Source organism: Pezoporus wallicus, unplaced genomic scaffold (assembly GCF_028554395.1).
Source record: "Pezoporus wallicus isolate ANWC-B61680 ecotype Strahan unplaced genomic scaffold, APGP_CSIRO_Pwel_v1 contig_6484, whole genome shotgun sequence".
NCBI classification, from domain to species: Eukaryota; Metazoa; Chordata; class Aves; order Psittaciformes; family Psittacidae; genus Pezoporus; species Pezoporus wallicus.
This window is the reverse complement of record NW_026638903.1, coordinates 327,814-350,880: the sequence shown is the minus strand read 5'-3', so window position 1 is coordinate 350,880 and position 23,067 is coordinate 327,814. Positions and strand designations below refer to the sequence as shown.

Below are 23,067 nucleotides of genomic sequence, written 5' to 3'. Positions count from 1 at the left end.
GATTAAGCTCTGAAATAGATCTAACTTTGCTGTATGCTCTTTCATACACATATGGATCTAATTTTGATCAAGCAAGATTTCTCCTTGTGAACTTAATTACTAATTCAGCCTTAGATGTGACTGTGCTCTCACTGCTAGTGTCTCCAAGCACAGCACTACAATGTAACAAAAGGTCTCAACGTTCAGTTTAGGTGAATGTTTTTATAGGTAAAACGTCCCTTTGTTTAAAAAGTCACAATTTTGCCTAAATTTTCAGTTTAATTCCCTCAAAAGTGACCAGCAAGAGTTAGGTATAGCTTAGTTCTCCTCAATCCCAGTGCAGTGAAGTGACATTAAGGCCCTCATCAATCTGATTCGCTGTGTGGGGAACTAGAGATCCAACCTCTCTAGTGGTCTTTTCATAGATAGGAGTAACAATAGTACTTCTGTCACCTTACACTTGCACTTATCTTAGTACTGTATTAATAAGGTTTACAGACAGACTTGCACATGGAGATTAACCCATCTTCTGACAACCATAATTAGGGATGAGCTAGTGTACACTTACTTACAGATCCGCTTGCACATGCAAGCAATGATGCTGACTTTTCCCCCCTCCTGAACCACAAAATACCAAGACAGACAAGTTCAAGCCCCCGCTCATGCATACTCTCAAGCTGGTTCCAAACTCCTTTCAGGGCCCTTCCAGAAATGCATTATGGAAAAAAACACTTAACATTAATCAACCCGTCCTGTGTAGTCCAGATACCGCTATAGGGAGGGCAATCAATAAACATAGGCTGAACTTCAGCTTAAGTCTCAGTTTGATTTTAAAATCAAATCTAAACCTCCCTCCATGCTAGTCACTCCTTCAGGTCAACTACATAAACTACTCCCTGTTAGAACTTAACATGATAAAAACAGAAAGCACAAAGACATTAACTTTTGGCAGAGGGAACTTTCTCCCCCCACCCCTGACTCTTTCAGTGCAACTCAGGAACTTTTAGTTACACAAATGCAGCTCTACAGTCTCTGGCAAACATTAACAAAGATTTCTCAGTGTGGCAGCCTGATAGAAGGTTTAAAAAAGCAGAGGATGCTCTATTTTGTAATGTAACAACACTGTTTGCATTTCAAAATTAAAAACACTATCACAATCTGATCCAACGTTATAAAAAAGTAAAACAAGGCAATGTAGTATTACAAATTTATTTAGTTTCAACAAAGTAATCTTTCAGCACTGAAAATTTCACACATATAAAACAACTTCAACTTCTATGCATTAAAACCAAAGTATGGACTTTTTTCTTTTTTTTCATTTTAAAGGAAGTGCTGTGCTTTTCTTTTTAAATGTCTCTCATGAACCAAATTCTCCAGTTACAAAGCTGATAAAAATAAGTGATGCACCACCACTTCTTTTTCTTTAACATGAAATTAGTCTCTTTGGGAAACAAGTATTTTTAAAATTGTATCATGAAAGATACAGACCTGAAAAAGGATAAACAATCATACACAAGGCATAAACATTACACAGAGTAATTCAGACATTTTATAAAGAGATCTGGAAAAGTACCTAAAATAGTGATATTTATTTAGTATAAAATTTCAATAATAAAATATTGCTCATAATAAATAAGAAAACATGAGTTTCATTAACACTGTTCTCCCCTTAAAGCTCTCCTGGATGTAACATGATCAGACCTGATCAAATCTCCAATTTTTGTTTCTCCTCTCTGTGAAGGAGGCAGCTTTACAGGCTCAGGTCATTCTTTGCTAGGAACAATTTCATTATCAACGAAACACAGAATTCATTTCAAGGCTCATGCATAGTTATGGGCAAGAAAAAAAGATCCTGAAGTGTGAATAAACCTTATTACAATAGATTTCAATCCCTAAAATATTTGCCTTGTTAAAACCGAAGTGGAATAAGACTCCTCATGGATTATGAATGCAAAGAGAAAGCTGCCCAAGTTTCCCGAAAAGCTTTTAAATATCTGTGCAGCTGTACTTAATGGTTATCAAAGCTGTTAGGGAAAGTTAGCTCTACAGGGAGATACAAGCATACCCCCTTTTAAATGGGGACATTTGATTTCATCCCTGCTCGCCCCATCTGTAGACACGGCAGCTTGGAGTAGTTCTTCAGCAGTTGCTCAATAGCAATATGACGGACATTGAGCTCTGAGGCCAGAGAGTCCTTTTCTTGGACTTGCTGTGTCAGCTCTTCAAACACATCTGCAAGAACACATTAGGTTAACTAACACACTTGATCCCTGCACTTCCATAGACTTAAGATGCAGTGCTGAACATTACCGTAAAAAAGGCACATTTAGCTGAAAATTAAGTGGATTCTGATTGTATCAGAAGTAGTGTGGCCAGCAGGATGTACAGCACCCTGTACTCAGAACTGGTGAGGCCACGCCCTAAATACTGTACTCAGTTTTGGGCCTCTCACTACAAAAACAGACACCAAGGTGCTGGAGTAGGTCCAGAGAAGGGCAACAAAGCTGGTGAAGGGTGAGCACATCTTATGAGGAATTGTTGAGGGAATTGGAGAAAAACAGAACAAGGGGAGACCTTATCACTCTCTACAACTACCTGAAAGGAGGTTGTAGTGAGGGGGGTGTCTGTCTTCTCCCAGGTAACAAGTGACAAGACAAGAGGAAATGGCCTCCAGTTGTGTCAGGGGAGGTTTAGATTGGATATGAAGAAAAATTTCTTCACTGAAAGGATTTTCAAGCATTGGAACAGGCTGCCCAAGGGAAGCGGTTGAGTCACCATCCCTAGAGGTATTGAAGAGAGCAGATGTGGCACTTAAAAGACATGTTTTAATAGTGGACTTGTCAGTGTTAATATTCGGACCTGATGCTCTCAGAGGTCTTTTCCAACCCAAATGATTCTCTGATTCCTGTCAAAACCTTTACCTAGAATTTTCTTGTTTTACACAGAAATGTGATATATAAAGACTTCTCTTCAAAACTTAAATTGTGATGGCTTTCCTTTCAGTTATTTTTTAAAACAGATTTTCCATATTACAAAGCAACACAAACCCGAACCAAAAAGCACTGACAAATTCTCACCCTGAATTTGCTTGAGCAGTTTTTCATTAAGTTGTTTTAAATCTCCAGGAGTCATCGCAGTCACTGTAACAATGAAATCTGTTATTACTAATACTAAAGTAATATAAGCATCCTTATGCAAATTTCCATTTTCTCAAATTGTCATCATTTGCATGCTAATAATCAACAGATGTGTGGCAGCAAGTCAGAGGCAACATTATTTATCAGTCATTTGTGGATAATTTGCCAATTCTCTTTATGTTGTCACAGACAACAATTTACTCCATAGGAAAGCTCCCTTTTCAATGTCAAAAAGCTGGAAACTCAAAGCCTCAGAACTCCAGAATTAGCTGCTTGTAAATTGCTCAATGTTTTTAAATACTCTTACCTTCCTCTGACTGCAAAATGAAGTTTCCGCAGTGCAACCCCTGCCAAGCACCCCTGTTTAATTGTGGGCAAGTGGACAATTCTGAGGTAATTCCTGCTACATTTGCAAGCCTACAGGAAACAGCTTTGAGACAGAATTTTCAGCACACAAGCTGTTTCGGTTATCAAGTTTTGTGTTTTCGGCATATAAAAACATATACAATTTCTACTGAGTACCCCACTGAAATCATTAATAAAAATCTTAGTTTGAGACAAAGACCAGCATATAAAACCAGGTTTACTTCCCACTTTGTGGTGTGTTCCTAGTGAGAACTGGAAGATCCTCTGCGTCATTCAAACGCCCTTCTGTATCTCAGGTTGTGTACATCGATCAGCCTCATAGAAAATATGTATTAAACCTCATAGGACAGAACTGTGGAAGTGTTCTATGCTGACCTCAATCAACAGCAGCAAGTGGGGAAGCAGTGTCTTTCTTTCCAGAAATCTCTCAACCCAGCAGTGGTGGATACAGGTTGGTGCCATGCCTGATGGTGAAATGCCCTTGGCAGCATGGTGAAATTAACAATCCTGATCACCACTGGAACAAAAGCACAAAGCTCTCATCACATACTTGAGAAAAACCTACGCTGTGATGATGCAGCTTTTGTTCAGAGATTTCTCAGTACAATAGGTTTCTATATTGTACATTTAAAGCATAAGTTCTGAAAAAGGATGGTTTTTACTTGCCCATGAGACTCTACGATTATCCTAAGCCTTCCTTTTCAGACTTTCTCAGCTCCTGAAGTCATGGGATACTAACTTCCTGTCAGTGCTGCCAAACCAAACAAGTTGGCAACAATTGAGATAGCCTACTTGTTACTCAAGACATAAGGTCACTCAATAGCAGAAAAGATTCACCTTTCTCCTCCAACAGCCAGGTACAGTGGTGCTCTTTCCTACCTTTGGCTAGCAAACTGAAGATTCCTTTCTCACATCTTTCCACCCTTCATGCTCCATAAAAGCCCTGACTGGATATAATACAATAATTTACAGCTTTATAAAAAGGTCAAGAGTCCCTCACGCTTTTTTAGACCCATTGGTAGGATGTTATTTCCCATCTTTTCATTATTTTCATCATCATTTCATCAACTGTAGCAGATAGACGGGTTCACGCATTTCATATATGTGTGGGTTTATCAGGACGGGACTGTTTCATTTCACACGAATCTGATACAAAAGGGAAAGGGAAAAGGAACAGAACACCTAATTTAAATGATAAAACATTATCCGATCCATAACTGAGGTAAATTATAAAGGAAACACCTAATTTAAATGATAAAACATTATCCAATCCATAACTGAGGTAAATTATAAAGGAATGTTGATCAAGCTATTTACAGTTTCACTAAGAATATTTTTTCTTAGTGTAAGAAAAACAGTTACAGCAGAGGTAACTGAAATAAAAAGGTACTGAAGTCAAGCAGGAAGTCTGATAAAAGTTTTTCTCTAAAATAAAAAAATTATATAACCACAGATTTTCCAAATAAATGTCTTCTAAAGCTAAATACTGCAAAAAGATTAAATAAATACTTATAATACAAGGTAAAAATGCCTCAAAAGTGCATTATCCAGTCATAACAGAAGGAAAAAAAAAAATCTGTTATCCTGCTTAAAATGGCTTTATGTTCTCCTGCCCAAAACTCAGACTGGAGAAAGAAATTCCAAGTCACTAACTTCAGTTAGATAACCCCACAAAACAGGTCAAGCTTTCATAATTCCTCTGTTAAATGCTGTCCTGATTTATGTAATCCCAATTTATAACTCCAGAGGAGAGGTGGTCAAACAGCACAGCATAACTGTTTTGATTTATGGCTTTAAGACTACTAATTCACTACAATGCAATACGAAACATCATACAGCAGTTAAATAAAATCCTTTTATAAAGAATGAGAAACGACTGAACTTTCCAAGGACAGGTTTCTTAAAAAATGGGAGCCTAAAGAAACTGACTCCAACTTTTTACAGTATCTCTTCTCACTCTGTCTTCTGACATTCTGAATTCCATTATTATTACTGTTTTATAGCACCTAATTTTCCCCAGGGTATTCTACCAGTTTGTCTTCTTTCTCGGGTCTTTTAAAATTCAGAAATGCTCTCCATTTACTTTCCTCATCTACAAAAATGAAAGTAATTGTATTCCAGTTTGGGACCAGGCTGTTCTAATAACAGGATGGTAACTGCAGAGATCTCTAAGAACTCAGTCCAAACACATTTCATGTAGGCTGGCTCCAGAGATACTACAATACCATAAGTATTTCTAAAGACTTATTCTAGCAATCACCTTCTTAAACAATGGGAAAACTTCTTACTCTTCCGCTGCTTTCAATATCACCACAGTCACCAGAAGATGTGTCAGGTCTATTGCTACAGCCTTTAAGAGGACATAAGGGCCTTCCCACTTTCTCATTCTCAGTGAATGGAAAAGAACAATGTAGTAAGATGCACAAGGCAAGTCTGCTTCTATTAAGAATGTTTATAGTTTTTTGTGCTGTTTCACAAGTTTGCCCTGCTACCTTACCTCTAATTCCCCCTGTCACTTAGGGCTGCTCTCTGCAAGGTGTAACTCGAGGCACCATACATGTTCACTAAGACACTTATTTTTGGGAGCTTAGTAATCACAATGGGGCTGTGCAACTGCCAGGATTGACTCATTGGAATGACTGTAACCAACTGTAACTTTTTTGTGTAAATTAGGTAACTTGTACCACACTGGAGTATAACTGACTGGAAAATTACTGGCCCAAACAACAATGAAAACAAACAAATGAAAGAATTAAAAAAAAAAAAAACAAACCAACAAAAAAAACCAACCAACCAACCAAAACCAAAAGCCCACCACTCCCTTCTAAAAGAAGATACCCCAACAAAAAAAGCCCCCACACCAACCAAACCCTCTGTGCTATTTGCTTAGCCACATAGCCTTTTCTTTTTCCACAGATTTTACAGTAACTCCAAATTGGTAAAAGCTGTATTACAGGATGTGAATGCCCCATGGGAACATTAAATAGTCAAGAGGTATTTCGAACAACACTCTTGCCAGCTAGGTTGTATGTAAATATATACTTACGTTCTTCCCTGCTGTATTGAGGATGCCTTCTACGAACACTGGTAAGAGAATCACCTTGAGCTTTTTCAGCTTTCTGAACTTGGCTGTGATTAGACCACAAAACACTGCCGCAACAAAAGGTAGCATCTCTTTCTTGTAACATACCAAATCCAAAATCAGTGGATTCTCTTTCTTCCAAAAGAGTTTGTGAGCAGCTTGAGATGCCTCCAGAATTCCCATCTATCCATTTTGCAGAGTATCTGGGTACTGGGGAGTCAAACTGTGGGAGTAATTTTCTATCAGTCTGATGTCTGAAGTTAAAAAGCTGGTGTTGGCGTGTTTTTGAGCTTTCAGAATCAGAGTCTAAATCCTTGTTTTGTGCATACTGTATAATCCAGTTAATTTTTTTGCTCAAGATATTTTTTACTTCTGCATATGGACTTTTAGTGAGCTTCGATCGTGGACAGTCCTGATTTGCTATCAAGTGGAATTTTTCAAAGCAGTCTCTGTGCCCCCTTAAAGATCTTGTATGTAGAAGATCTGACTTTGGTACTCCTGTAAAGACACAATAGAAAAAAGTTCACTTACTGTATATTCGATTGTTCAAAATCTTCACTCACAAGCAACCAAGAAAACAAAAACCTAAGTGATGCTTTCCTATTAACAGTCTGGTTGCTGAAGCAAACAAGGGTATGTGATACTCTAAAATTTGAGAAATCCCACCCAGTCTTGGGTTCTTAGCATAGGAAGTGTTTTGCACACAATAATCTTTATCTCAGGACTTGCAGATTACCTGCAATGTGCCTCCTGGATAATAGCACAGATGAAGCAAACTGCTAACTCTGTACATAACTGCATTACCCCTATACATAAGTGCATAAGCTGTATAAGTAATTCCAGCTATATATCAGAACGTTCTATAGAACAATTCTGAAGGCATTTCAAGAGCAGTCATTCATGCTCCCACCTTCTATGGATAATGTTACCAGCCATCTGTCAACAAACACTGCAGTGAGCAGGCTTGTGGCATCCAAGTGGTCAAACATAATTCAGATTTCAGACTTAAGTTTGTTGTTTTGCATTGGTACAAGCCTGCAGCCTACCTGGAGAACCAAGCTCTACTGCTGTCAACACTTGCCAACATTAAACTGTCCTGAAATTAGTTTCATCTTTGCTGGTTTTCATTCATAAAGTTGGTCTTCTCCATAGTGGCTATTATAGGGCTGATTTGGACTCATTGCTGATAACACAGGGGTATTTTAGCTATTGCTGAGCAGTGCTTACACAGAGCCAAGGCCTTTTCTGCTTCTCATCCCACCCCACCAGCATGCAAGCCTGGGGCTGCACAAGGAGTTGGGAGGGGACACAGCCAGGACAGCTGATCCCTATTGACCAAAGGGATATCCCATATAGTGTCATGCTCAGCACATAAAAGCAGGGAGAAGAAGAAGAAAGGGGGGATGTTCAGACTAATGCATTTGTCTTCCCAAGTCACCACTACACTTGATAGAGCCCTGTTGTCTTGGAGATGGCTGAACACCTGCCTGCCCTTGGGAAGTGGTGAATGAATTTGCTTTGCTTGCATGGCTTTTGCTTTACCTATTAAACCGTCTTTATCTCGACTCATGAGTTTTCTCATTTTTACTCTTCTGATTCTCTCCCCCATCACAATATGGGGGGAGCAAGTGAGCAACTGCACAGGGCTTAGTTGTTGGCTGAGGTTAAACCATGACATCATACAAGATGCATGTTTATTCTCCTCTTTGCTTGTGCTCCTTCAAAGACTATTCAAATAGCTACAGCATGTAACTTACTCAAACCTTAAAGTAATTGATAGTGATTGACATATTAAAAAGGAACACAATCTGTGAAGATCTACAGTTGGTGCATGAACACAGATGGTATGAGAAATAACTAGTTTGGAAAGTTAGTAGTACCACAGTACAAAATTACTTTCTGCAACTTCAGTGGCTATTTATTTTAATTCAAATTCACTTATGCAGTAGATTCAGTACAGAAGTCCAGAATAATCAAATAGTTCAACACTTACAGAATCATAGAATAGTTAGGGTTGGAAAGGACCTTAAGATCATCTAGTTCCAACCCCCCTGCCATGGGCAGGGACACCTCACACTAAACCATGTCACCCAAGGCTTCGTCCAACCTGGCTTATCCCAATGCCCAGTACACTACTTGGGAAATTCCCAATATAATGAAAAACAATTCTGTCAAACAAATTCTTCACTGCAAATAACAAACAGTATACTTGTGAACCACAGGTTCAAAGCGCTCAATGCTTACTAAAGTCAGAACATTTAAATCAACACGAAACAACATAATTTGATCTTTGAAACTAGGCAACATGAACCAAGCTGCAGCCATTGTACCTTTTAGCACAGAAGGAAGTATACAAAGTTATTAAAATAATAAAAAAACCCACCAAACAAGAAATGCAGCACGTAACAAAATGTGATAATAGAGACTTTAATGAGCAGAAAACTACATTGCAACAATTCTCACTTATACCTGACTTACCCTCTTAAATTCTTGCAGCAAACTTTAAGCACCCCACTCAAAAAAAGCTTAAAAAAAATAAAAATTCTACAAAATCCCAAACTATTGTCAAAACTAAGCTACAAAGTTAAAATTCTTAACATAAAACTAGTGAAAACAAATCCAAACACTTCATTTTTGTTCTCTCACTTGATGGTAACTGTTGGGGAGTTCAAAGTTGGAAAGCTCAAACATTGAGAGCAGCCATTATAAATTTTTTATTTTCCACTCTTTGGGCAGCGTTAAAACTCACAAGCATTACTATTCCAGTTGGGTTCGTAACAGCGCACACAATTTATAAGGCAAAACGACAAAACGAGTGGAAAATGAAAGAGGACAGTAGTAGAATTTGTTTTGTTCTTAGCAACAGTGGAGAAAGGTCATGACACTCCTTCTGTCTGTGAACGAAGTATTGGAACAAACAAAAACCACATCCTAACCAGAGCCACCTTTGAAGAAGCAAGTTCTGGAGCAAAGACAGATGTTATCTCCATAGTATAGAGTCAACATTCTTCGTCTACACATCAAAGTATCTTTCAATTTCTTTCAGCAAAAAGACATTCACTAGCTTTTCTAAAGCTCTATGTGATCTACTGCCTACGTGCAAGGCTATTTTTCCTTCTCTATCTTTAGGGATATAAAGAAAACTTCAAACATTTCTAGTGAAAACAAACAAAGACAAGTAATTTGTTTTCATGACTTATCAGCACAATTTAAATATACCAACTCTGCTAAACTCAATAGAACAAGCATAAGCTTAAGTCTTTTAAATCTTAAATAAATCTTAAATAAATCTTAAATCTTTAAGCCATCAAGGAAGAGCAAACACTGTCAACTGAACTCAAGGCATATAGTCACAACACTGCAAAGGCTACAAAGCCAGAATGATTTGTTCAACATTATTTGCTTTACCCAAGTGATTCTTCAACATGCTACATTGCTGATGCTTACAGCACTTTCTTTTACTTACAGAACACATCATGAGACTGGCTGAAAAGCAAGTTCTATACAATCTTATATAATACAATATATACACAATTTCTATAATAATGCTCTAGAACCCACCTAACAATTTGACCATAAGATGAATGAATAAAGCCAATGTCTTCTGATCACATGACAGAGCAATCCTACCTAAAGCAAACTGAAGATCTGGTGAAGAAGAGGGAAGAAAACTGCAGAAAGAGGAGTTAGTAAAACTGGGACAAAGAAAGTTTTGCACAGGCTGTTTCTAGTTCACAGCTGTTAATAGGTACCAAAATCTTTCTACTCTCAGGACAACACTCTTCTCCCAACTCAAACATCAAACGCACCTACCAAGATTTCACTTCCTTACTCTCCCTTGTATCCCTCCATTCCCAAAAACTAGGGAAAGGACTACTGCACTGTTTCTATTAAAAAAAGGAAAAAAAAAAACCAAAACAAATCTTGTGGTTTTAATGAAATATTTCCAGAGCTGGTTCTAGAGGCAAGGCCTCTTGCAGTTAAGTCCTCTGCCTGACACAACTGAAGAAGCAGGTTCAGGCAATATTTCCTTATGTATGCACACCACTTAAAGTAAAATAAATAAAATTCCTTTGAGGCTGCTTCATTATTTCCATGAGAATAAACATGCTTTTCCAATATGATGAGTGTGAGAACACACAAAATAAACACACAATTCCAGTTACACAAAAAGAACAAGTGCAGCATGACTTTATAAAGCCCCATCTGATTTTTATGTCTAAGCCATAAGCTCAAGGTTACTCAAGTCTTTCCTTCTGAAAAATCTTTACCTTTTAAAAGAGTTCTGAACACTGTTAACTTCCCTACTCCAGAGGCACTCTGCCCAATGGAATCTTTTATCAGAATTCAGTAATGTTGAGTATGCCTGAAATTAGCAACTATTATATAAGGGAAAATACGTTACTTTGAAAGTCTAAATTTTGTTATTTATATGCCACATATTAGCCATAACATCACTATTTCTGAACATAAAGCAAGTTATTACAAAACAGTTCCAGCACACAAGAATACGACCCCCACAATCGTCACAATCAGCCCCAAAAAGGGTCTATCTAAATACTTTTCAATACAGTTAAGGAACAGAAAATGTACAAAACAAAAAACCAAAAGAGTTTTGTACAGAACTGCTAACAGGCTTTGGCTTTCACATAACTGGCCTGGATTTCTACTGTAACAAGCACATGCAAAAAAACTTTCCAAAACCCCCAAACCAGCCCTCAATCAATCTTTTGTACTAAGGTGACAATTAGTCCTTTCCTATACAGAGAACATAAGTAACATCACTCACTAACCTTCTGGAAGAGCTGAGCATTCACAACAGCTGCTGTGCAAGCACAAACCAGTAATGATGTAGCAGTATTACAGCAAGTAAGAGTATGTTTCTTTTAACACAAATCCTTCTGTTATGGGCAATACCATTAGCTTTATAACACAGAAAACATGCCATTTCTTTTTTTGTAAAATTTCTACTCCACTTAGTTCATATTTTTCTCTTCATCATGGAGAAAAAAAAAATCTATCAGCTGGTAAACTGGCATGGATCAAACATGATATAAGATGATGACTCAGTTTTAGAAGATGTTTTATTCAACACTAGACATGAAGAAATGAATAAAGCAAGGTAAGGCTTCTGTACATTACAAGAAGTAATATCATAATTTTGGTAAACAGCTATGGTCAGTTCTGGGAATTTTCACAGGGTTTCAGTTCTGTCTCAATGCTCCTGTTTGCTAATATCCACCTCAACTTTTTTTTTTTGTTTTGCTCATTCTTCAAGTCAGCAAAACACAACCAGCAACATTTTCCTTCTGCACTTGTACATACTTGCACTCTTGTCCGTTCTTACTTCCCAAGAATAGGATTGCAGACTATATCCAACCCAGACTATGTCCTACCCTTCACATTTATTTTTTTCAGAGGAAGGAAAAAAAATCTCAAAAGCAAAACGCCCACAACCATTAGGAGAATGAATGTTTTATCTGTAGTGGAAAAAAAAAAAAAAAAAAAAAAAAATCCACCAAAGTTGAGTAACATCTAGAGGATCATACCTAACTAACTTGAGAGCAGATGCCAGAGATCATGCCTCAAGTGAACAAGATTCACAGGATGATGCCAAACATCAAGAAAAAAAAAAAATAACAAAACAACGTAGATAAGTGTTTACCATCCATTAAATTCGCTTCTGATTCTGGTATCCCATGTGCTGTAAATGAAATATGAATGGTATCACTTTATTCAGCAGTATCTTTGTATATTGAGCTGTTTTAAAGAACACAGTTGCTTATTTATGAGCTTAGTATTTAGACAAAAAGAAGATAAAAACTGAATATTTAAACTTGTAAGCTACACAAGGCAGAAACTCTTCTAAGTGTAATGGTACAGTTCTCACTATAATGAGTCCTAATCCACTCCTGCAAAATAATACTGTAAATGAATGAATAGCAATCAGGTACTTTATAAAGCAGTACGTATTTTTGTAACTTCTAGTTATTCTTAAGTGCAAAGTAGCAGAGAGAAGGAGAGTATATACCATATAAACAGGCATGTAAATCACATCTCAAACAAGTACACCTGATTTTAAAGTGTCTGTACTTGCAAGTAAGTAAGTTTTGATCATACTAAAGTTTTGGGGTCTATTTTGATGGGAAGAATTCTACAAAGACTTTATGCCTGCCTTTGCCACTGATTCACATTTTGAAGATTATGATAATACTAAACAAATTTAATTCAAAAGTATACTCTTGAATACCAAGACTACTTCATAACCCTTCATAAATCCTTTCATAAACAAAAAAACAAAGTGATTATTAGCTTGCTTATTTTCCACAGTGGGTTTTTTCCCCATTTGTTTATTGTTCTTTTTTAAAAACCTTCTGATTTGATCTTTCAGCTCCATCAGTTGGAAGTAACATTAAAGCCTGTTTTCCCTTCTTAGCAATTTATACTGCGATGCTGGAAACGAATTGTTTTTGCAATGGTGAATAAACTTATCTTAAGCAGCTGAAGAGGAAAAAAGTCCCCAGAATTCAAGATAGAATGAACTAAAATTAACAAGAATACTTCTAAACACATGAATAGTAAATTATAAGTTTGTACCACAATCAGTTAATTAAAGCCCCTTTATAAAATTTAAAGTACTTATGGGCAAGATATGTATGTATACACCTGACCATAGAGAAAGGAAAAGAAAAGCTGCCTTCTCAGTATAATACTGGCATACATAGTTTCCTTAAATGTGTAAAATACAAGGGGTTATTACAGACAGTCAAAGAGCGAAAGCACTTCATAACACAGATTTGTATAGTACTGGCAGCATGGGTGGTATCATCAGTTTAAGTCACAACACTTAGAAAAGGTACATATCTAGTTTTAGCTAGCTGTGGAGACTGGCTTCATAGCCAGTAAAGGAATACTTCTCAGGCACCGTTTACCTCATCTTGAATAGTTAACTCTTGACAGAATTGTGACAGGCACCTATGCTTTTTCCTTTAATCCTATAAGTAAGCATGAACCCTTGTGAAGGACGCTAGTCTATGGCTGCCTACTTTAAGAACCCTGGCTTTGACTACATAGTCTGAAATATTCCAGCCGCTTCTCTCAGCTGTCCAACCTGCACACATACAGCATAGCTCAGTATAAACAGGGATGTTTAACCAGCTCCTGAAACAGCTTCTGAACATCTGCTAGTGCCCACAAGGAGCTAGGAAGATCAAATAAGCTCACATTTAGCTTACCTGGTATACAGGGCTCAGAGCTGCAGCAGACAGGGAAATAATTCACAAGAGATTAAGTGTTCACGTCTACCTATTTTAAACCAGTGCTGCATATTAGTTTGCTTATTAAGACTGGTGAAAGAGAGGGGTTCTTATAACAAAAAAGCAGATCCCAAGACGTATCCAAAACACATTAAATAAAAACGCCCCATGATGACCTAAGACAGCAAGTCATCCACACGTCTAAATGACAAGGGGCAGGGAACACAGATACTCTTCTGTCCTACAATTCTGTCAGCACTGAAAAATGAGATCACTCGAGACTTGTACCTCCAGTGCATCTGCCTGACAAGACATAAAACCAACTGATATTTTTAAGTGTATGCATGCAATTTCATTTGAGAGTTAAATCTTATGATTTATTAGACTGGCTAGAAGGAAAATGCCAGTGCCATTCATTAAATTCCAAAATAGACATCTGATAAAGAACAGGTATTATGTTGTTAGTAAATTAGAGTTCTTGCCTCACTTTCATACGATAAAGGCAGTGCATTTCATGCACCAAGTATGCACACAAATCATCTCTCACTCCATTTCTATTAGCTCATTTGTATTTCAGCACATATCAAAGACACACTATATAAGACAGAACAGAGATCAAATTGACCCCTTAACATTTTCAAAATTCACGCTCCCTATAAACTACTATTTAAGAAGAGGGTTTACTACTGTATTAGACAAAGCAATGCATCCTGATGAAAACATTACTACAAGAACTACTATGTTAAAGATGTTCTCAAACTTCTTAAGAAAAATCAATTAACTTGACCTAGAAGAGAGCAGGAGCTATGGGACAGGATTTCTGTACTCTGGATTATGCCATAAGCAACGTAACTGCTCAATTTACTTTTTTGCATGTACAAACCTCCCAAATTTACACAGAGGGAATTAAAAGAGTACTTTTAGAACTAGCCACACAGCTCTACTATTGCTCAGTGGCACTCAGAAGATTAAGAACAGGATATCCAACTGCATTTGGACTTAAATTTGTAGTTAAGAGGTTTACTGGAAACTGCATCTAGTTCCACAAGTACATTCAAGTCTGCAGAAATGAGTCACACCTCTGAACTGCAAACACTACTTTGAAACAAGTTCTCATCTGTCTAGCCTAAAGGGCAACGATGAAATATTTTAGCTTTTGTTCCCAGAATAATATATTTGATTGTTTATTACTTCTTTAACACTGAGAAAAAAAAAAAAAAAGGATGTGTATATTTTGGAACAGAATGAAATTTAAACAGCAGGATACACCAACCTGATGTTGAAATTGACTCAAATGCTATGAGTCTATCAGCAGTTTAAGACCATGGAAATATAAGTATCTTAACATAAATCACGGGAATAAATGTCCAGTACTTACAACATCTCTTCTTTTGTATTACAAGACCTGTAGTCAACTCTAAACATAAATGGAAGCAAGCCAGTTTGTTTGTCAGCTTGCATTCTCCACAATGGTATTGTAGTTAGCACCAGGTAAGCAAAATAACGAGTAAAATCCAATCAGATTTCTCCCCTTCTGTTTTTTTTTTTCTCCATTACAAACCCTTGAATCTCAGGAAACTCAGATTTTTAAATAATTCTGCATCAAGACATACTAGCATAAAAGCAGGTGAAGACATATAAACTGTCGATGACATAACAAAGCTAAACCATAATTATTACATACTTTCATCTTTGAAACCTTCACAGACAAGTCCCATGTCTGAACAAATACATTTAAGTTCCTCAAACTGGGATTTTCACAGGCATTGCCCAGAGGGCCACAAAGCGTGCCTTAACAAAGGACATCTTCATTGCACAATGCATTCATTCCCATGTCAAGAGATCTAAACAACTCTAAGCAGCACAGCAGGCAGCACAACTGAAGCAGGGTCTACATGGTTACATCCTCCTACTACCAGAATTAGAGCACAGCCTGGGTATCTCTGTACAGCACCGCATTCTCACATGGAAACCCTACAGCGGTAGTTTCAAAGTAGCTTGTAGAGACACTGTATTCAGGCAGAGGGTTTTGTTTTGTTGATATATAGACATACAGACACCTTGCATACATACACATACTTATATGCTCATTTATCTTCCCTCTACCCTCCAACTGTAACTGCAGATCTGTTAGTATTATGTATTTGCTACCAGAGTTCAGTTAATCATTTTCACATATATAATGAAATTTAAAAGGAGAGATTTGTCTCAAACTAACATAAGACATGTGATTTCCCGATTTATGCAATCTATTTACGTATGAATTTAAAGTATTTCCTGTTTCAATCCAGATTACTACTGTGACACCTACTCAGAAAAACAAAACAGCACACAACAGTCTCATATGTTCATTTTGCCTGCACAAGGCAAACGAGCAAACAACAAACTCCATCAGACCCACACCCACCAAGATATTCTAAACTCCACCTAGAACTTTAAAATCACTGTATAGAATCAGCTCAAATTGCTCAAAATGTTAGTTTAGTATTTCATATGTAAATACTTAGCATATTTTAAACTTTAAGAGTCACTGTTCCAGAGTTTGAGGATTCTGGGTTGGGAGAAATGGAACACAATAAAGAATCACAACTAATTTATTAATACAGGGAAAATATAGAGGTAACAAAATACAGAAAAGGACAGTTCTAATGTTTGGTTATCTTACTAACCCCAAAGACCATGTAATGACGATCAGGAAACCAGCTCTGAGAAACATTATTGCAGTGCGAAGTGGCAGGTTCAACCTTAGCAGGCATCCCCGCGGAGGCAACGCTGACCTGGGTGGTATGAGGTTCTGCCTCCCCGGCATCGCATGAGGCTTGGGCTTTTATACTAGCAAAAATGCCCACTCCTGATGTAGGTGGCCAGCCTACATGGGAAGAAGTGGCCAGCTATACCTAGAAATGTCTCCCAAGGTCAGGATTTTTCTGGGGATCCCCCAAAGTGCGACCTTCTGGGGAGGCGCCAACACAGACAAACAATACTTTTCTATTTTTGTGCGTTTCACCATGGACCATTATCTAGTGTCACTGACACAGTCACATTAAGATTCTGTTTTGCTAAAATCACCTGATAATGATCATTCAGACACAAAAGCTAGTTTTCACAATAAAAGTATTTATACGACTCTTAATTCACTCAACTTCACAGAAGACAAATCCTCAAACTAAGTGAGCTGAAAGAGCAGGTGCAACAGGGACAAAAATACTGCCAAAACACACCACCTCCCCTCTTGCCCTGTTTAGACTGAAGATTAGCACTAGTGAACTCTCCTAAGAACATTTCTCTTTTACCTGTTCAACAAAGGTTGATGACATGTAATAGCAGAAAGTTTAAACCTGCATCTTTCCCTTCTGTTTATTCTGTATGTCCATTTTCTCTTTTCTTCTTCATTACTGCTCTTTCAGCCAGCTTCAGAGAAACAGACCCTATAATCTATATCCATCACTCCTGAATAGATTCAGCACTCAAACCAGTGCTTTCTGTGAAGTGACTGAACCAGGGAATAAGCATAATTTCAGGCTAAACTATCATTTTATTTCATTAAAAGACTAAAATTCTACTATGGAGTCCTGATTTCTGATTAAAAAAAACCCAAACCACTAAACCAAAAAAATAAAAGGAGTTATGATGCAGTAACTAATTTCCTCATTCAGAAACTCAGCAGTTATTTAATTAAGGCAGACCATAGATTAAGCTTTCTGTACAGCCGTCTTCTTTATAAAGGATTAAGAATAACTTGATTTTTTTTTCCTCAATTATTTATCATTATCAAGCTACTGTTCAAAGATAACAACAGTCACAAAAAAACACACCAAGGTCAGAAAGGTAAAGACAGACATATCACAACACTGATCCAGGAAAAAGTCTGTTGAGTCATTAGAGATGGGGATGGTATCCGATTCACTCATTTCCAATTATTCATCTTGGCCAACCAAAAAGATCAACAACATTACCATCTACACACAAGAAAACTTGTACAGCTGTTGAATTCGGAGGTATCAGAGGACACAAAGATTCACCAACACTAAGCTGTGATGTTATTAAGTACAGCTAAGTATATTTCTTTCTGTAGTGTTTTGTTTACACACATATGAGAAAGTCTGTTTCAGAGGGGGTTCAGGCGGTTAAGCCTTGGACTAAATCAGTTTCAAGTGTGTGGATTTATCATAGACAGCTTCAAGCAATAAGAAGGGAAACTGATCTGATCTCATGAGATCTGTTAGAGCATTAGAATATAACACCCTTTTAAAAAAGGAAACTGGGACACCTCCTTTCAGAATTTCATACATTCACTCACAGAATCATAAAGGTCCTTTCTTGCAAATCTAACACTGCCACCACCATCTGCAATGCTCCCTTCCGTCCTGACCCACCTCCTAGTGAGGACTGGATGGTCCAGAAAGATAGAAGCAGCACTAAACATTCCCCTTAAGTCAGACAGTCCTTAACACATGGAAGTTTACAGTGTGCTGCAAACAGTGGGAGTACTTAAGCATCCTGCAAGATGCTGAGGTGTGGCTAATAGCCTGCCTGCTATTTCCTACTTCACTGAGGAGTTACACAAGCACATCATCCAACACTAAGAATGAGAAAGCCTTAAGCACTATCCTAGCTGTTGCATGATTACCTCTTTAGAGTTGTGTATTTTGCTTCCTGAATTGCTTATGTATGCATTTAAACTGTTTGGATTTTTAAATACGATATTAGACAAAAAGGAAAAATATTAATGAGGAACACACTGTCCATCATATTTGAGAAATCATGGCAGATAGGTGAAGTTCCGATGACTGGAAAAAGGGAAATATAATCCCTGTTTTCAAGAAGGGGAAAATGGATGACCCGGGAAATTGCAGATAAGTCAGTCTCACCTCTGTGCCTGGCAAAATCTTGGAGCAGATTCTCCTGGAAGGCATGCTAAGGCACATGAAAATCAACAAGGTGCTTGGGGACAGCCAGCATGGCTTCACTAAGGGGAAATCCTGCCTGAGCAATTTGGTCGCCTTCTATGATGGGGCTACAGAACTGATGGACAGGGGTAGAGCAGTTGATGTCATCCACCTGGACTTGTGTAAAGCATTCGACACTGTCCCACACGACATCCTTGTCTCTAAAATGGAGAGACATCAATTTGATGGATGGAACATTCGGTGGATAAAGAACTGGCTGGCTGGCTGCACACAAAGAGTTGTGGTCAATGGCTCCAGCTGGAGACCAGTAATGAGTGGCGTCCCTCAGGGATTGGTGTTGGGATCAGTCTTGTTTAACAACTTCGTCGCCGACACGGACAGTGGGATTGAGTGCGCCCTCAGCAAGTTTGCCAATGACACCAAGCTGTGTGGTTCGGTTGATACCCTGGAGGGAAGGAATGCCATCCAGACGGACCTTGACACGCTTGTGAGGTGGGCTGATGCCAACCTCATGAAGTTTAACCATGACAAGTGCAAGGTCCTACACCTGGGTCAGAGCAATCCCAGGCAGAGCTACAGGTTGGGCAGAGAAGAGATTCAGAGCAGCCCTGCAGAGAAGGACTTCGGGGTGCTGGTTGATGAGAAAATGAACATGAGCCGACAGCGTGCGCTTGCAGCCCAGAAAGCCAACCGTATCCTGGACTGCATCAAAAGGAGCATGACCAGCAGGTCGAAGGAGGTGATCCTGCCCCTTTGCTCTTGTGAGACCTCACCTGGAGTATTGTGTGCAGTTTTGCTGTCCTCAACATAACAAGGCCATGGAACTGTTGGAACAAGTCCAGAGAAGGGCCACGAGGATGATCAGGGGACTGGAGCAACTCCCGTATGAAGACAGGCTGAGAAAGTTGGGGCTGTTCAGCCTGGAGAAGAGAAGGCTGCGTGGAGACCTCATAGCAGCCTTCCAGTATCTGAAGGGGGCCTATACAGATGCTGGGGAGGGACTCTTCTTTAGGGGCTGTAGTGATAGGACAAGGGGTAACGGGTTCAAACTTAAACAGGGGAAGTTTAGACTGGATATAAGGAGGAAATTCTTTCCTGTTAGGGTGGTGAGGCACTGCAATAGGTTGCCCAGGGAGGTTGTGAATGCTCCATCTCTGGCAGTGTTCAAGACCAGGTTGGATGAGGCCTTGGGTGATATGGTTTAGTGTGAGGTGTCCCTGCCCATGGCAGGGGAGTTGGAACTAGATGTTCTTAAGGTCCTTTCCAACCCTAATTATTCTATGATACAACTTACTGTTGATTCTGTTCAACTTGGAGCTATAACGCATTTGAACTTCATTAAAATATAAGCAAGAGGTCAATATGAAAATATTGAGTCTAACATTCTGAGTTAGTGAATTATCCATTTCATTCCGTACCAAGGGCTGCCAAAAGATTGTTATATGTTATATATATATACACATATATATAAAAATCACAGCTTTTGTCACAGGAAAATACAGGAATGCAGTAGATTTGTCAAAAGTAGGAAGTGTGTGACTGTGGATATAGTAAAGGGCTGGCTCATGCAGCGGTTCAGCTGAAAAATCTGATAATGATTCTTTATAAAGTCACTTATGCAGCCTCTGCCACCTTTAAGTTGCCTCTCCCTATCAGCAGTAACAGTATCACTTTTCAAAGTGGTACACAGAAGACAGGATCAGAAACTGAGGTATTTTGATGCTGTAATAATCAAAGGTATTAATGCTTCTACTGTGCAAAATAAAAATTAAGCCTGTAACAATTCATGTAATTTCAGGTGAGCTTTCATCATTATTCTGTATAAGCAGCCTTCTTTTTAAATTAACCAAAAATTTAGAAGATTATGCAAAGTAGTCTGCTGCAGAGATTAAAGTCTTTATTATTATAAAGGCTACTTCAGAATTCCAGAAAAAAACACAACTGTTCCAGCTAAAACGAATGATTATTTTGTAAAGCAGTAACTTTGACAAATCCACAGCTTATCTCAAAAAACAGAGGACAGAAAACATCCAGCATTTTTTTAATGCATCATTTTATGTTTCAACACTTTCAAAACAAAACTAGATTCTGACTGTAACCAAAGTACTTAATTGTCATTATGCCAACATGGGCTTTTTTCCTCATTTTAAAGCCTAATGCATGAAACATCTTCACTCCACACGAGAACAGTAAACCTAATTTAAAACAGTAAGAAAACTCAAGATCTTAGACAGTCGCTCCGAGTTTTATCAGAAAGCATATCTCTTCTAAACAAAAACATACAGCATGCAAATTGCTACTGAAAGCTCAGATTAAAACATATTGCCTCTAGTAGCAACAATGACCTTAAAGTCAGATGCATAATAGAAACTGTATGGAATACATATCCTTACAGCCCCCTATATTTAAGTCAGTTTTATGCTTCTAGTGTTTGTAATAAGCAACTAGCTGACCGGGTACAGAGCTTATCTCTCTTGGTACTTTCCACTCAGAATTAAGACCTTTTGTGTACCCTCATATATATCAGAGATAAAACAAATCTTACAATCTGTCATGAAAAAATGGGATTATTCACAGAACTGTGTTAAGATCTTCATATTCAATTGCCTTCTACCAATACAGATTACTCCAAGCAGTCACATGCACATACAATTGGCAAATAATACTTTATATAAATGGAACAAACTACTTTGTTGTGTCAAAATCAAGCAACAATATTCATACTTTTTAAAATTTTGTTATTTGATTTTTAAAAGAGAAATAACTAATTCCCTGTTTATTCATGACCAACACTTGATTCATATATAAAGAAAAGCAACAAGATGAGCAAGCTCTTCAGCAGAAGGTTAGAAATTCTAAATACCATACCGGAGGCCAAAATGGTAGCACAAGATTAGTTTGTTACAAGATGGACAAAATTCCTATTTTATAATTTGCAAACTTTTAAGAAGCTTTGACAATGAACCCAGCTTTATCAGACGAAATGCACTGTCATCTTATGAAAGCAAAAAGAAAGAATCCTCTGATTATTTGTAGTAAGACATTAATCTTAAAAACCAAAACAAAACCCAACCTATTATCCTCTAAAATTTGAAACTGAATTAAGTTTTACACAAAGTTCCCTCTAACTACTGAGCAAAAAGCCTGAATAAAGGCAGAATATTAACTGCTTCCAATCTGAACTAACATCAGAGGTCTAATACCAGAAGACGAAATTAATGCCAGGGCATTTCAGAAGCTCTTTGAAGAGGGGTGTATCTTTACATCTACAGCAGCTAGGGCACCCACCTTTACTGGAAATGCGGTATTTAGGAACTTAAAGTAGTTCGGCCAGCAAGAAAACTTTATAAATATACACCTTTCTAAACCTAAGTCTTTATGAAAACCTTCAGAGAAAAGCTCTGTTTGCTCCAGCTCTAAGCCAAGCAGTGCAAGTACGAAGCTCGCACAGGACGACTCCTCTAAAGCGTTACCTTCGATGTTCAGCTCGAAACAAACGTGGCAAAAGGAGAGCGTTTCCTTCTCGGTCCCCAGCTTGCAGACGCTGCAGACGTTGTCATCGTCTAAGTCGATGCTCACAAACTGCTCTTCGTTCATAGTGCCCTGTGGTGGAAGGGTGGGGGAACGGGTCACCACAAGGGACGGGACCGTTATTTCAACCGCCCCCCGCCTGGCAGCGCCTCACGCCGCCCGGCCCACCCAAAGCAGGCGGAACGAGGGAGGCAGCGTCCCGGGAAAGTTTCTTCCTCGGGGGGGGGGCAGCCAAGCCGTACAGTGGGACGGCAGGGACCAAGCCATTCCGCCGCTTCACCGCCCGCGCACCCCTTTCCTTTCCCTTCCCTTCCCCGGAGGCTGAGCTGGGCTGCCCTGGTCCCTCCCATCCGGCTCCCTCCCAGCCCCTTCCTCAGGCTCCTCACCGCGCTCACCGCCACGCGGCCCGGTCCGAGCTGGTCCGATTCCGTACTACCACCCACCTCAACACCCCGCGCCACTATTGTTCAACCGCCAGCGCCGACGCCGCCAGAGCTCGGCGCCAGGCACCACCCGCCGCTTCCGGCCGAGACCACAGCTCCTGCGAGACGGGGAGTATAGGGATGTAGTGGCTCCTGGAGCCTCACTCTCCCTCACCTCGGCGGCTGGCATCGCCTCAGAGCAGCATAGTGAAGAGGCGGGAGGAACGAGCGGTTGCGCCTCCTCACCCCTCCGAGCTGCCACAGAAATCGGAACTCCCCTGCTCCCCAGCAGCAGTTGGATTCTCCCAGGAGAGAGGGGCGGGGGCGGTGGAGGGAGGTCCTCCTAGAGCGGCTGTAGCTTGGGCCCTGCGGTGGGCAGGGGGG

At 39.0% G+C, this 23,067-nt stretch overlaps 1 protein-coding gene across 2 annotated transcripts; it reads right to left on the bottom strand.

Annotated features, from left to right (window-relative positions):
- Positions 1-1,174: 1,174 nt before the first annotated feature.
- Positions 1,175-22,386, bottom strand: CUNH21orf91 (chromosome unknown C21orf91 homolog). 2 transcript variants are annotated; one of them, XM_057413041.1, is made up of 4 exons: positions 22,204-22,384; positions 6,529-7,062; positions 3,057-3,119; positions 1,175-2,211 (listed from the first exon to the last, which is right to left on the bottom strand). In XM_057413041.1, the coding sequence occupies exons 1-4, from the start codon at positions 22,325-22,327 to the stop codon at positions 2,051-2,053; spliced, it is 882 nt and encodes a 293-aa protein (XP_057269024.1). In that variant the 5' UTR covers positions 22,328-22,384; the 3' UTR covers positions 1,175-2,050. The 2 variants fall into 2 exon arrangements, with proteins under 2 accessions (XP_057269024.1, XP_057269025.1); XM_057413042.1 differs by lacking the exon at positions 3,057-3,119 and having other exon boundaries at positions 22,204-22,386.
- Between the last annotated feature and the right edge of the window lie 681 nt (positions 22,387-23,067).